Source organism: Athene noctua, chromosome 1 (genome assembly GCF_965140245.1).
Source record: "Athene noctua chromosome 1, bAthNoc1.hap1.1, whole genome shotgun sequence".
In the NCBI taxonomy this organism is placed as follows: domain Eukaryota; kingdom Metazoa; phylum Chordata; class Aves; order Strigiformes; family Strigidae; genus Athene; species Athene noctua.
This window is the reverse complement of record NC_134037.1, coordinates 8,412,541-8,426,725: the sequence shown is the minus strand read 5'-3', so window position 1 is coordinate 8,426,725 and position 14,185 is coordinate 8,412,541. Positions and strand designations below refer to the sequence as shown.

Below are 14,185 nucleotides of genomic sequence, written 5' to 3'. Positions count from 1 at the left end.
TTAAGCAAAGCCATAAGCACGGAATTCAAATGTGCAATGCTCCAAGGTGCCTCAAATTTAAGGAATGATAAAGTCAGATTCTAGTATAGCTATGAACTTAATCACAGAATGCTGAAGGTAATGGCATTACTAAAAACATGCAAGTTAACTAGAAAAGCAAAAGTTCTCTGAAATACAAGAGCAGAACAAACAGAATCAGTCAGTAAGGAAAACAATTTCATAAAAATGCAAGAGAGAAGTGGCAGCAAAACCCCATGCTTTCAAATTAAAATAACAAACCATTACCTATGTTTCTCCCTTCCTGTCACCTCTTACACAACAGAGCTCATCAACTACCTCCAAACAGCCCTCTGACAACTGCTCATCACTTGTTGACTCCTACCTTCAGCTACCTACAGCAGTTCTAAAAAATATACTTTCTACTGAACAGGCATAATTGCACTCTGTGGCATTTTGAGTAAATTACTTAAAAAGTTAACCTTGTAAAATACTACAGTCCAAACAAAGACCCAAAAGAATGTTTTATGCTTTTCTTACCTGATTCTTTAGAGCTCTTTACCACAAGTGCATCTACCTCTACTGATTTTGGTCTAAGTGTTAATGGTTCAGAGTCTAACTTTGGTTTTGTTACTGGATCAACTTCAGATTTCGGTCGAAGAGGAACAACTTCTCCATTAGATCTGTAGCAAGATGACAAATGACAAGACATAACTAGTCAAGAGATTAAATAGTTTACAAATGAAACATATCAAGGTTAGAAGTAAACTGAAAAGTTTCAGTAGGTTTTATAATTCTCTAAAGCCTCGCTTAAAATCGAGTCTTTCAGAAAGCAACTGTAGTCCTATTAAATTCAATTCTCTTGTTCTAGCTCTTGCAGAATTGTCAAACATGTACAACCCCCTTGTAAAAACAATCCAAAACTTTTACTACAGGGCAAATTTTGGCACTTAAATTCAAAATATTACACTTGCACACCTTTTAAATACCTCCAGGAATGGTGATTAAACCACTTCCCCAGGCAGCCTGTTCCAATGCTTGACAACACTTTCAGTGACGAATTCTTCTTAATATTCAATGTAAACCTCCCCTGGAACAACCTGAGAACACTCACTCTTGTCCTATTGTTTGTTACTTGGGAGAAGAGACCGAAACCTACTTTGCTGCAACCTCCCTTCAGGTAGTTGTAGAGAGCAGTAAGATCTCCCCTGAGCCTCCTTTTCTCCAGGTTAAACAACCCCAGTTCCCTCAGCCGCTCCTCATAAGACTTGTGCTCTAGACCCTTCACCAGCTTCGTGGCTCTTTGGACACACTGCAGCACCTCAATGTCTTGCTTGTGGTGAGGGGCCCAAAGCTGAACACAGGAATCGAGGGGCGGCCTCACCAGTGCCGAGTACAGGGGTGAGATCCCTTCCCTGTCCCTGCTGGCCACGCCAGTGCTGACACAAGCCAGGATGCCATTGGCCTTCTTGGCCCCCTGGGCACGCTGCTGGCTCCTGTTCAGCCAGCTGTCAATCAACACCCCCAGGTCCTTTTCCACCAGGCAGCTTTCGATTCACTCTTCCCCAAGCCTATAGTGTTGCGTGGGGTTGTCGTGACCCAAGTGCAGGACCCAGCACTGAGCCTTGTTCAATCTCATACAATTGGCCTCAGCCCAGCGATCCAGCCTGTCCACATCCACTGTAAAGACTTCCTACCCTCAATACTCCCACCCAACTTGGTGTCACCTGCAAACTTATTGATCTGCAAACTTACTTGATCCCCTCATCCAGATCACTGACAAAGATATTTAACAGAACTGGCTCTAATACTGAGCCCTGGGGAATACCACTTGTGACCAGTCACCAACTGGATTTAACTCCATTCACCACCACTCTTTGGGCCCGGCCATCCAGACAGTTTTTTACTCAGTGAAGAGTGCACCCATCCAAGCTGTGAGCAGCCAGTTTCTCCAGGAGAATGCTGTGGGAAATGGTGTCAAAGGCTTTACTAGAGTCTAGTAGACAACACCCACAACAGCCTCTCCCTCATCCACTAAGGAGGTCACCTTTGTGATAGGTGGTGATCAGGTTTGTCAAGCAGGACCTGCCTTTCATAAACCCAGGCTGACTGGGCCTGATCACCTGATTGTCCTGTATGTGCCATATATAAAGTGCATAAATGCACCAGTTGTCAGCTTCAACATGTTCTTGTCATTAACTCACCTCCCAAATCCTTTATTTAGAAGTTTTATTGAGTAGAAAGAGATAGCAGCCTTATCTTCCTAGAATAATGTTTAAATATCTGAAAGTTTAATACCCCTAAGATTTAAAGTTTTCATTTACTAAAGGACCACAGTTTATTACAGACCTCAACTGAACATGTGTACCCCTTTGTAACCATAATTATTTTCTAAAACTGAGGAGAACATGACTTGTGGTATAAACCCAAAAATCTTTACTTGGGAAACTCTCCAAAATACCAGTGATATAACACAACTGCATGCTGAAAACAAACAGAAGAAGTAATGTGACAATGGTCTGACTCTTCAGTCAGGCATCCAGTGTTCCCAGGGCTGGGCACGGTGGAATCAGAGGCAGGTGATCCACGTTGAACTCAAGCATCCAAACTGTGTGCCCTACACACACTCCCTCTCCCCACTGCTGCCCTCCTCACTGCCTTTAGATTATTCTTCCTTTTGGTTCAGCTATACAGGACCTGCTGCAAAAAAAGATAAACCTTGACAAATGCTTGCTGCCACTATGTATCTTTGCAGGTATTTAAGGTGCAAGCTCTTTGATGTAGCAGCTATCTGCTCCTTTATTTGTACAAGGCCAAATGCATCATGACTTTACTTTCTCATGGTTCTTTCAAGTCAATCCCAAAGGGACAGTTACCCAAAATTGCAAATAAACTGCTGACAGGTAAGGATCTAGCAAATATACTTTGATGGAGACAGAAAGGGAAACTGTGTGGGGGATTGTACTGATGCAAAATTAGTCCTATAAGTAACCACTACAAATTCATGAGAAAAAAAGTTTTTAAAAGTGGATCTAGAAGAAATAGTGAGCCATTACTTGCTATTACCATCCCCATTTGTCCAGTAACTCAACTGAGAATACTCAGGACAGAGTAAAGAGACTGGATGTGGTTCTGTAATAAGTGCTTTCTTCCCAGAAGAGCACGTAAGCAACACTGAGTAACTTTAGTAGAGGTTCTAACTGTGGTAACTCTTCTTTTTCATCTATCTTATTCTAAAGTGCTGAAACATTGAACACTGATGCAGCTCAAATCTTCAAGTTTTTTTCCAACACAACAATAATTCTCAATGTACACAGATTCTTTTACACCACACTGCTACTGTAGCTACAACTTCTTCATTATGGGGCGGGCTTAAAGCAACGCAGCTCACAGATTTGTAACTTCGTCGGCCCCATGGTTAGCTATGCTGTAATACTTAGAGATAGATTCAATGTCTCAAAGAAAGTTATAAGCTCATACTAATAATGACATGGAGAACCAAGACACTGATAGGTGTAGGGTGGAAGTCATCCTTGCATCCTTTTCACCTTTAAAACATGTTTCTTCCCACCTCATCCATGAAGGAAGATTAAACAAAGCAAATAAAATATACTTGCTGTACATGATTTAAGGTATACTGACTTGGATACAGATGATGGCAAAACAGGTTTATCTGGACGTTTTTGCAGAAGCCCTGCTCTCAGTAAGCTGTTAGTCTTGCTTGGAGGAATAGGCTTCTTGGGTGGTACTTGAGGAGCTTGAGGCTTCAAAGGCTTCTGATCCAAAGCTCCTTTTTCATCTGACAAAATAAGTCACCAGAACATTTTAAAAACCCCAGTTGTCTAGAATTCTTACAATGCTAATCAATTAGAAAGCAACTGCTGTCAGAAATACTTTCTTTGCAGATAAAAGGGAAAAATAGGTATGTAAGTGTCTTAAATAATACCTTATCAAAGCACACGAACTAGTTACCTGAACTTAAAAAACATTATATTAAAGTAAGCAAAACGTCTTTCTACTGACATGAAACAGTAGTAAGAAATTACTGATTCACCTTATTGCACTGCAAATGACATCTAAGAACCAACTGCTACTGCTTTATCTTTTCTATGAATTCACCTTACCTCCCCTTAAAAAGGTAAGGGTTTTTTTATTTTGTTGTAACTAGACTTCTTCCATACACACAAGCAGCATAATGGTATAAGCAGTATCTATGGAAAAAAGGGGAAAAAAAAAGAATATTTATCTGAATAACTAAATTTATTTTCCAGTCTACCATCCTACAAATTCAAGATACAAATTAAGTATGGATAATCAAACAAAAAAAGTTAAATTTATTGTTCGATAACTGCATGACCTAATTGAATACTGTCCAGAGGAGCTGACATATAACATATGGGACACTGAAAAATTCAAGCTGCTTACAAATGTTCGTTGAATAGACTTTAACCCATGTTCCCTAATTACACCCTGGGGCATATCCAGAGCATACCTTCTACTTTTCCTTGTAAAACTGTACTACAGCTCAGTCAGGCATGCATAAAGCACTGAGGCTTTAAAAGTTTGTTGTTAGATTACAGTAAGGACTTGCAGTCATTTACAGTTACTGCCCTTGCAGGGCAGGAAATCAATAATTTGGGATTGAGAGACTGACCTTCAGTTTTGATTCTCCCCATTTTCCCCTCCTGTGACTTTGCTTTTAACCAAGTATTTGTCTAATGTAAAATCTGCACATATGATGTGGATCTGGGGTAGGGTTGGAAATTTACTTCAGCTCCATCACAGCTAAGTGCCTGAACTGGCAGGTCTCTGACTGACATTCTCTGGACAATTCCTGCAGCCATTGTCTGTCAGCCCTCCAAACACAAAATGGGAACATACTGATTTTCTTTCACAGGAATACTTGGAAGTAAACGGAACATAGAGATATTTCTGAAAAAAAGCATTATCCAGGGCAGAACTGTCTTCCTGCTTTGGGACATTTAAATAATAGGAGGCGATTTGAACAAAAAAACCTAAACTGGCCGGCATCCCCTTCCACTCTCTTAAATTAAAAAATAAAACACTGAAGCAGTGGAAGGATTTTGCCACATGGTGGTGCTGACTGTCCAGTCTAAACCAGCCTGTCAACAGTGCTAGCCGCTTCTGCCCACTGATTCTATATGTAAGACTTAATTTTAAACGCCCAACAGCAGTTAGTATTGCTAAAGATCAATTAACTTTATTTAGCTATCCTGAACACGAGTTGAGACTTACACCTTTTGTTTTTAAGAATACGTGAGTTCATAAACACGGCAGGAAAAACCCTGTCAAATTGTATTCCTGAATTATCATCTGTCAGTTTTGCCTACAGTTACTCCCACTCAAAATCTGAAGATAAAACTGTTCACAGCTAAGTGGAAAAAGTTAATACCAAAGGTCAAGATTAACCACGAGCACAGAAATCAGACAATTCTGCTGCACAAAATGCCATGCCTCTTTTTTGGCTTTTGCTCCGCAATGAAAGAGATAAAGGTTGGCTAAAAATGAACAGTTTAGTAATGGAAATAGAAATACTAATCTCAAGACATTTATACTGGACAAAAATTTCTACATGATACCACTAAGTATCCTTTGCTATAAATACAGAAATATTTATAGGACTATTGCTTTCAATTTTTGATCAATGTTTGATCATAAAGGCAGATTTATTAGTCTCCCAATAGGCATAAAAAATTTACATGGTTTAATAGCTTGCAATTGGAGCTGCTCAATCAATTTTTTTTCTGAAAACCAATTGCAGTACAATTTCATGCTTAGTGTATTTAATCACTAGTATTGACACGGTTATTTTTCCACAAGTAAAACCGCACTGATGAATGGACATTTCTAGTGAAAGACTACTGCTATCCAAATAAGTAACTTAAAGACCTGACCTTCAACTGAATACAAGACAAACTTGTCCTTCATAATTTCCTGTACCACAGTAGAGGATGGTTCTCTACCATACTTATTTTTTCAGAAGCTTTCATGTTCCTAAGCATTTTAGATGGTGTCACTCAGTACTTTTTTATTTTCCTATATTCCTCCACAAATAGTGGAACTCAACTACGCAAAGGTTAACACCATAGTACAAACATAACCAGTCTAAAATTAAACTTACTTCAGTTTTAATAAACTTGAACTTCTAAAGAGCCAAGTGATCAAAATTTCTAGAAGCATAGAGTTGATCTCAATTCATACCTGAAGATACTGTTCCAAGAGATAAAAATAATTTGTTTGCTCACATTCAGAAGAAACATACCTGATTTTAACAAGTATTCTTCATATAAAAAAACAGAACGTGCTATGTCTAAATGTGGGTTATAAATCTGCCCAAGGAAGTCAGGAAACCCACTGAGCAGGCTTACTTGTTGAAATGTTGTTTAGCCATGGTCAGCCACAGTTCACTATTCACAGAGCAGAGTATGTTTTTATAATATGTTTACGGTGCAGTAACATCAGAATTTCTTCCTTAAGACCCAACCAGCATGTTTAAGGTTCTGATTTTAAATACAGCCAAAACAGTTTAACAGTTTCACTTGGCAAGTTTTTCAAATATGAAAAGACGACTTTCAGAAACATGTTTGGGTGATAATAGTAGCTTTTTTTCTTAAAAAAAAAAAAGACATCCTTTAAATTTTAATAATAAAATGGTAAACATCTCCAAATTCTGGAGAACTGGAAAATATGGAATAAAGCAAGAATTAACAGGACAAGAAAGTTCAATTTCCGAGCATTGCGACTGTAACATCTAAGGAGTGTTGTAACCCTTTCTGTGTATTTATTTCAAAGGTATTTTCAACCAGAGACTGATTTTGGCCAAAACATTCAGAAGCAGCAGCAAATGTATTCATTTCTAATAACTTACTATTGCTATTCAAAACTGAAGTCCCTATCACAGAACTATACTGAAATGAATTCAACAGTAACTATGTTATTATGCAGTGCAGTCAATATTTTTCAGAATGTAATGCACTAACAAGAAATACACATTTCATAGAAGTGTAGTTCTTCTAATCACTCTAAAGATATTTCCATAACATCACAGACACGACAGCTTCAGTAGATAGTAGCAAGGGAATCTGTATGATGTCTTCCAAACAGGCAACTACTGCACGGAGCAGCCAAGCTAAAAACTGTAACTCGTTTACAAGAGCATAGTCTCAAATGCACTATGAAGAAAACTGATCTCACCTTTTTCTTCAGGCCTCAAAGAAGGGAATTTCTTCTCTCCAGCTGGCAATTCAGGCTTTGGAGCTAAATGCAAAAAAACGTAGACCCTTCTCAGAGAGCTTTAATTATCTTGGTCACTAACTAAAAATATGACATACACCAATTTGTGTTATATTTTCTCCTTTGGAAGGAGTGTAATACCATTTATAAACACTCATTTGAGCCCAGAAAATGGTAGGCCTGTATTAAAATGTTTCCAAAGCAGGCTCCATCATAATTTCAAAAAATATATAGCAGCAGCAAAATACATAAAGCATAAAAAAGTAACCACAAACTGTGGCTATGGGTGGCTGCATTACTAGGAAATACAAAGCTACTTCTGAATTTCCTTCTGAAGTCATGCACTGCTTCTGAAATTTAGTATTTCTTCAGACACATACCACTATACATATACTACGTACCTGAACTTTTAACAGGAGGTGGAGGTTTCTTTGGCTTCTGCAAAATTAAGGAAAAAAAGTGAAATAAATAAACAGATATTCTCTATTAAAGACAGACTTATTCACGTTTTGTTTTGCTAACTGTAATGTCTAGCTTGTTTACTAGCTGATTTCAAAGTATTTTACAGAAGAGGGAATCAATTCACAGACAGGAAACAGGGAACTGGAGCAATTCCCCTGATATCTCCCCAACAATCAGTTGCAAAAAGGAACAAAATGCAGGTTTCTTCAAATCAGATCAGTGCATCAGCAACTTGCATAAGTAGTTCTTTGTACCTCTACCAAACTAAAGATTATGTCTTCTCTATTCCAAAGAATTGCTGCAATTGCACCCATTTTAATTTCAGTATATAAAACTCAATCTTAGTTACTACAACGCAAGTTTAAGAGAGTAATCAGTTAAATTTTTGAACCAAAAATAGTCACTTTCACTGAAAAAGAAAAAGGTTCTAAGTTAAGTATGCGAACTATTTAAATTAATTGACTTCTAAATTACAACAGTGTAAGGAAAAAATCATTTGCATCATTTGCAATGTAAACACTTCAGTTACATGAAACACATTGTTCTGAGCTTCCTTATCATTTTATGTTTAAGTGGGAAAGGTGGAGAAACTACTCTAGCCATTAAAAACTCAAACTATTATGGTGCCACAGTCTATTCATTGAAAATAATTCTATTTTAAAGCACGGTCTCTCATCACTTTCCTTTACTTGGTAGACTTGAATTTGAATTTCTCTCCTGTTGAAGGAGTACTCTCAGGATAGACATCTCAAGTCACCTCATCCTCAGAATCTGATTCATGAAAATGTTCCACAAGAGATGTCTTTGTGGTTGAACTAAGGAGAAAACTCACTGATAAAATGATCACAAAAGCCTACACTTGTTCTTTATATAAACCTGCTGAAACCATATGGGCTCAGTCTAACATAGCCCTTTCAAAAATGCCTTGTAGTAACTATTTTTGTAACAGTTGCTATGGATGGATTTTACTTCTGTGCCTCTACCACTATTGAATAAGCTTTTCTTAATGCAGAAAGATTCTATTCTGACAAGTGAAATGTAATTAAGCAAGCATGAAAACCCATATTAAGATTTTTTTCTCTAGTTTCAGAGAACACAAAAACTAGTGAACTTAATTAACAAGACTGTATTTTCTTTCTTTCCCAAAAAGCCAAATACATTATCTAGCTGTGCAGCACTGCTGCATACATCAAAAACATTTACACTGAGAGTTCAGCATCAACTTGCCATTATATGATTCTGATCTCTGTTTTTAAGTCGATATCAAATAGCTGATTACAATAATCAGCCATGCAATGCCTTCAACTTCAAAGCTGCTCAGTGCAAGGTGAATCCCTGTACTGAGACACAGTATACAATGCAGAATAAAGGATCAAAGTAAGGTCCGCCCACAGGAAACACTGTTTATGGTAAGGGTATTTTTCGCCCCCCCTCTCAAGGGAGACAAGGAAATACAATTCTGCACTGCAGAACAGCGATACTACCCACCCATCCCTCAAATCAAGTCAGCTTTATGTTACAGCATTTATGCCACCCTTGCAAAGCTGAGAATCAATTTGAAAAGCAAACGCTGACTTGGAGTAACTAGATTTTCTATGTATGTTAGGTAACTGAGGTTAAATGACATTTGTAACTATCTGTCAGGTCTCTAGCAATCCTCTGTGAATGCCTCCAATTCCAGACCAAATGGCACTAAATTACTATGAAACTCAAACTCTGTTCTGCTGAGATACATGCTTCAACATTTAGATGTCCTGATGTGGAGCTGAATCTATTCCATCCGGGGATGACATATATTTGTGAATTAACACAACCATCTTCACTACACAAACTTGTCAGAACCAGAATATCACACTAATCTCAACAAAAAAAAATCCTTATAAAATAAGAACCAAAATTACAAGCCAAGGAGTACCACATGAAAACATGAATTTCTACAAGTTAGCACATGAGAAAAAGAAAGAATTTCTAGATCCCACCCAAAGATTATCCTTCACACACTGCAACCTACTGGCAAGTCTTAACATGGAAAAATCCCAGCTGGTCCCACAGGGGTCACTGAACATTTTTCAGTTATAGTTGCTTACAGGACTACAGATGGAAGAGACTGACTGCTATCTCCTTTCAGAAGAATAAAGGGTTTATTCAGTAATCAGTTACATGTAACACCATGTTATCAGAACTGTATCCTTTTCTCTGACCTAACCATCCTCATTAATTACAGTTAATCTTGAAAAGCATGCCTCAGCTTAATATTTGAGAATTTAAACACAAACATTAACATTCAAATCTTTCTTCTTTGATATAGCTAATACAAGATAAAGTTAAAAACTGCCACAATTGTAGTAATATTTTAAGCAGCATAATGTGCTGTGAAGTCTTTTATTCCTTGCATTTCTATCAATACTCTTTTGTGGTACTAAACAACACACCTAAGAACTTACAGGGAAGTCTTTATCAGACTCTTGTATTTGAACAGCAAAATTATCTGGGAAGACTCCTTCTTTACCATTGAGTTCTCCTTTCCACCAGCCTGGCTCCCCAGTGTCCTAAAATAAACAACAGGACATTCCAATCAATATTTACTTCTTACCCAGAAAAGATACAGTTACAGGAACAATGTTTTTGCTTTTACCCACAATATAAAATAATTGTTTGCCTGAAATATCGCATTTATAAGAGGAATACTTTGGCCACCTTAGACAGGTGAAATGGCTACAGATCAGATCAGGTTTGGTCAGTTTTTGTTTTCTAAAAAGCAGAATGAAATTATATTACATAATTTATATGATAAGGGTATAAGGATAAGATCTGCAAACGGAAGGAAAGTACATAGAGCTAGTTATGACGCAATGCACAATATCCAATATTCTCAACTTCCTGGACCAGCAACTTGTTCAGTAAATACATCAAGTGTCATTGGAGTAACACACCATTCTACTAAATAAAAGTGATTCTGATGTGATAGATTAGGTCCAGGGGTCTGAAAAGTCAAGCAGCAAGACGATATACACTACTGAAGAGAAAAAAAATAACCATATGAAGACATAATAATAAGAAAAAAAAAAAAAAGGACAACTAATTCAGTGGCACAGAAATCCATTACATGATCTTACTGGATCAAGGCCTTAGTTTCTTCGTAACAGAAAGTATGACATTATCTGAGTATTTTAGCAGTATAAATAACAGCTCTCCTCTGTGCCTCAGATCCAAAATACTGCAGATGTCACTTCTCCATACAAGTCCAATTGGATTATTGCTGATACTGTTAGCAGCAGCAAGTAGCTAAGCACAAAGTTCAGTCCACAAGAAGGACAATTCAGCACTCAGTTCGGCTGAGACAATGAACAGCTAAAGGAGAGGAGGAAAAATATTAAATAAAGTATTTATTTTAGAAAAAAAAATCCCACCCCACATTAAACTGAAGGAGGTAGGAAAAAGACATGAATAGGTGGTTAGTGCTGAAAGTTTGCAGAAGTCTTCTTTCATTTCTCCCTCCATCACCCTTTCAATTAAGTAGAGTCCAATTCCTGAACAGTGTGCAGTCGTGAATGAGATAAGCCATCTATTGCTAAACTTTATTTAGACAGTGCTGAGGCATGCCAGGAAGTCAGAGACAGCTTCATGGAAAATGATCACATGCAGAACAGAAAAAAAAAAAAAAAAAAAAAAAAAAAGAGTCTGAGGGGGCCAGATTTTACACAAAGTGAATGTGCTAGAAGAAAATACCTTGACACTTGTGAGATCAAAACCCTGGACGGAGTCAGCCATATGACAATTAAATTAATACACTCAGACTTCAGATGTTTTTGGAGGGAGAGCTCTGCTCTGGATAATTCTTCACTCCATTTTGAAGCAGGGTATGCTTTGGGTAAATCAGTTTAAAAAGGACAGACATGCAAGAGATATAGTGAAAATAATCCCTTGGGCTAAGGGCTGTCATTTAAAAATATGCCTTCCATAATTACTATTTTCCACTACTGATAATATCAATTTTCCTGTTAAGAAAAGTGGCCATCTTTTCCCTAAACTTAAAATCCTCCTAAAGAAACAGTGTTACTTTTCTTCTGCAACTGTGTGAAAGCAGAAAGCAACAAAAAAGAAACTTTCCACTTTTTTTAGCCAAGCCATTATTCCTTATTATAGCAGCATGTAAACAGCAACTAACCAAAGACTGCAGAGTACTGCAGGAAAATTAACTACAGGTAGGTCCATTTCTTGTTAAAAAACACCTCTAACAAGCTAACCTTTCAAAAAGGTGTTTTCAATATTCAACACAAATAGAAATAGTCACGTAAATAATCATATTTCTCTAAATAGCCAGACAGTGTCATTAACTTCTCCATGGTTATTCTGAAATACCATGTGTCTCTAACACCTGCACTTCATTCTCCTACTGAAAACATTTCCTCAGTTTTTTTCCACCATACCTGGATCTAAACCAGTTAAGTACAGAACTTAACTTCTCACCTTTTGACACAATAATACTTCCCAACCACCACCTCTAGATCAGCCTGTTATATCACCAGAGAAATAGTACAAATTCTGAAGGTAAAAGGGCTATTTGCAAAGATTTTCCAGTTTCCTCACCAAAAAGGCCTTTGGTACTGTGTGTGTGTACTGATCCAGCTGGCCTCTGAGGAATCTAAGATAACTTCCAACTCTGGAACAATCTTTAAGGACATCTCTATCTCCACCAAGTGTAGAAACAAAGAGTTGACCCTCACACATCAGGCAAATCAGTCAATGGGAATAGCCACTGCAACAGACTCTCCCGCTTCCCCACTTTACACGTTACCTACCTGTACAAAACCCACGAAAGCCAATTAATTGTTAAAGCAAACTGAACATCTTACCTTACTGATTATTTGAATGATCTCGCCTTCTTTAAAGCTGAGTTCATCATTTGAGCCTTCATAGGAAAATAACGTCCTGCAGTATTCCTTGGCTGAAAGAAAGCAGCACAATTCACTACATCTGCATACCGTGGGTAGTAACATACGTAACACCAGCTCACTTGTGCTGTCTGAAAGGAGAGCTCGGAAATTAACACTGTAGTTATACTGCCCTTCTACACCAGCCATCTGAGACTGCTTTACAAAGGTTCACCATGTCATTCATATCACAATAAAATTATATATTTACAGACTGATGGAGTGAAATCTTTGTGAAGTCAGTAGTTTCGGCTCTAAAACATTTTTATCCACAACAGCAATTTAATTCAGGTACTTTCACTTCAGAGGGAGAAGAGGAGCCTACTCAGCTAAAATTTTAACAGCCTATCTAACTCTCCCCATAGCATTATATATTCAATTTTCAGCTGCTTTAGACAAAAATGCTTTCAAGTTTTTTTACTGAGTTTATATGAGATTTTTATGATCTCAAAATACATCTACATTTCAAATTACATTCCTAATTAAATACATGCAATTGTTTCATGCTGCCACAACTACAGAAACTTCAAGTACCCAAGCAGTACATCTACTGACATTCTGCAGTAAAATTAAGTAATTGAAGCAAGGGAATTCCTTGGCTAAGCACCTGAAACCAGAGCTCATCTGAGTGATCAAGTCAGACAGTTACAGCCTCATCTGCAGAAGTAGAAAGAATAATTTCTTTCTTCCCACTTGGTACAGTGCTATAACTAATCCATTTAAAATTGCGATAACGATTTCAGTTGAAAAAGCAGGAGGATTTGCTTTCCTTTCCCACGCTAGAATAAAAACAGAAGAAAAGCCAAAATACATTAATATAGAAGTCTTAATTGCAAAGCATTTTTCGCACATCTTTTCAACCCCAGCACATTTAAAATTATTAAGTAGATACAAAGGCTGGATTTCTGTATCTGACAGATTAAGAAAGAACCGGCAAACAAGGACTCCAATGTGCTGCCATAACCTATCAGGTATTTGGCACTGAGAACACACACAGGTGAGCAGCCACATGAAGCCCTAGTTAGAGAGCAGCACAACGTCAAGTCCTCATTAGGATCATCTGCAAGTCAGCCTCTTAACAACAGCCTTTTGCTGGATAGTAAGAAAATAGATGAGTGAGTTGCACTGAATTATTTTGTTGTTGTTTTATTTTGTTTAATAAAAATACAAATCTTTTGTTAAAAAAATGCACAAAATTGCATCTTTAAATAAAAATCTACCGTGGTCAGTGCCAACACTATGTTAAAATGCAAAGGTATGATGTTTAAGAGATGGAGAGGTATATATTTAGATATACATAGATTTGTAACCACATGAGTAATCCTAGGTACAGAACCTGTATTATTTTATTGTTTTATTTAGTGATCAAAAACGCTCAACTATAGATTTACTATTATAGTAATTTGTGAAGAATTAGACAAATATAAGTAGAACCCTGTGAAAGAGATGAATCTAGGTCTGGGGTGAGGAAAAACAAAGACCACACTGACTAAGAAAAAATTCATCAGGTAAACTACAAATATCTATCAAATTTGGGG

At 37.3% G+C, this 14,185-nt stretch overlaps 1 protein-coding gene across 3 annotated transcripts in view; it reads right to left on the bottom strand.

Annotated features, from left to right (window-relative positions):
• Positions 1 to 14,185, bottom strand: part of CD2AP (CD2 associated protein) — an 88,529-nt gene that overhangs the window by 13,381 nt on the left and 60,963 nt on the right. For all 3 annotated transcript variants that reach the window (XM_074895533.1, XM_074895534.1, XM_074895536.1), the window contains exons 8-13: positions 12,570 to 12,661; positions 10,158 to 10,262; positions 7,653 to 7,689; positions 7,213 to 7,275; positions 3,640 to 3,796; positions 538 to 680 (exon numbers count right to left, since the gene is read on the bottom strand). In XM_074895533.1, coding sequence (XP_074751634.1) covers positions 538 to 680; positions 3,640 to 3,796; positions 7,213 to 7,275; positions 7,653 to 7,689; positions 10,158 to 10,262; positions 12,570 to 12,661 — 597 coding nt within the window. The remainder of the gene's footprint in view (positions 1 to 537; positions 681 to 3,639; positions 3,797 to 7,212; positions 7,276 to 7,652; positions 7,690 to 10,157; positions 10,263 to 12,569; positions 12,662 to 14,185) is intronic.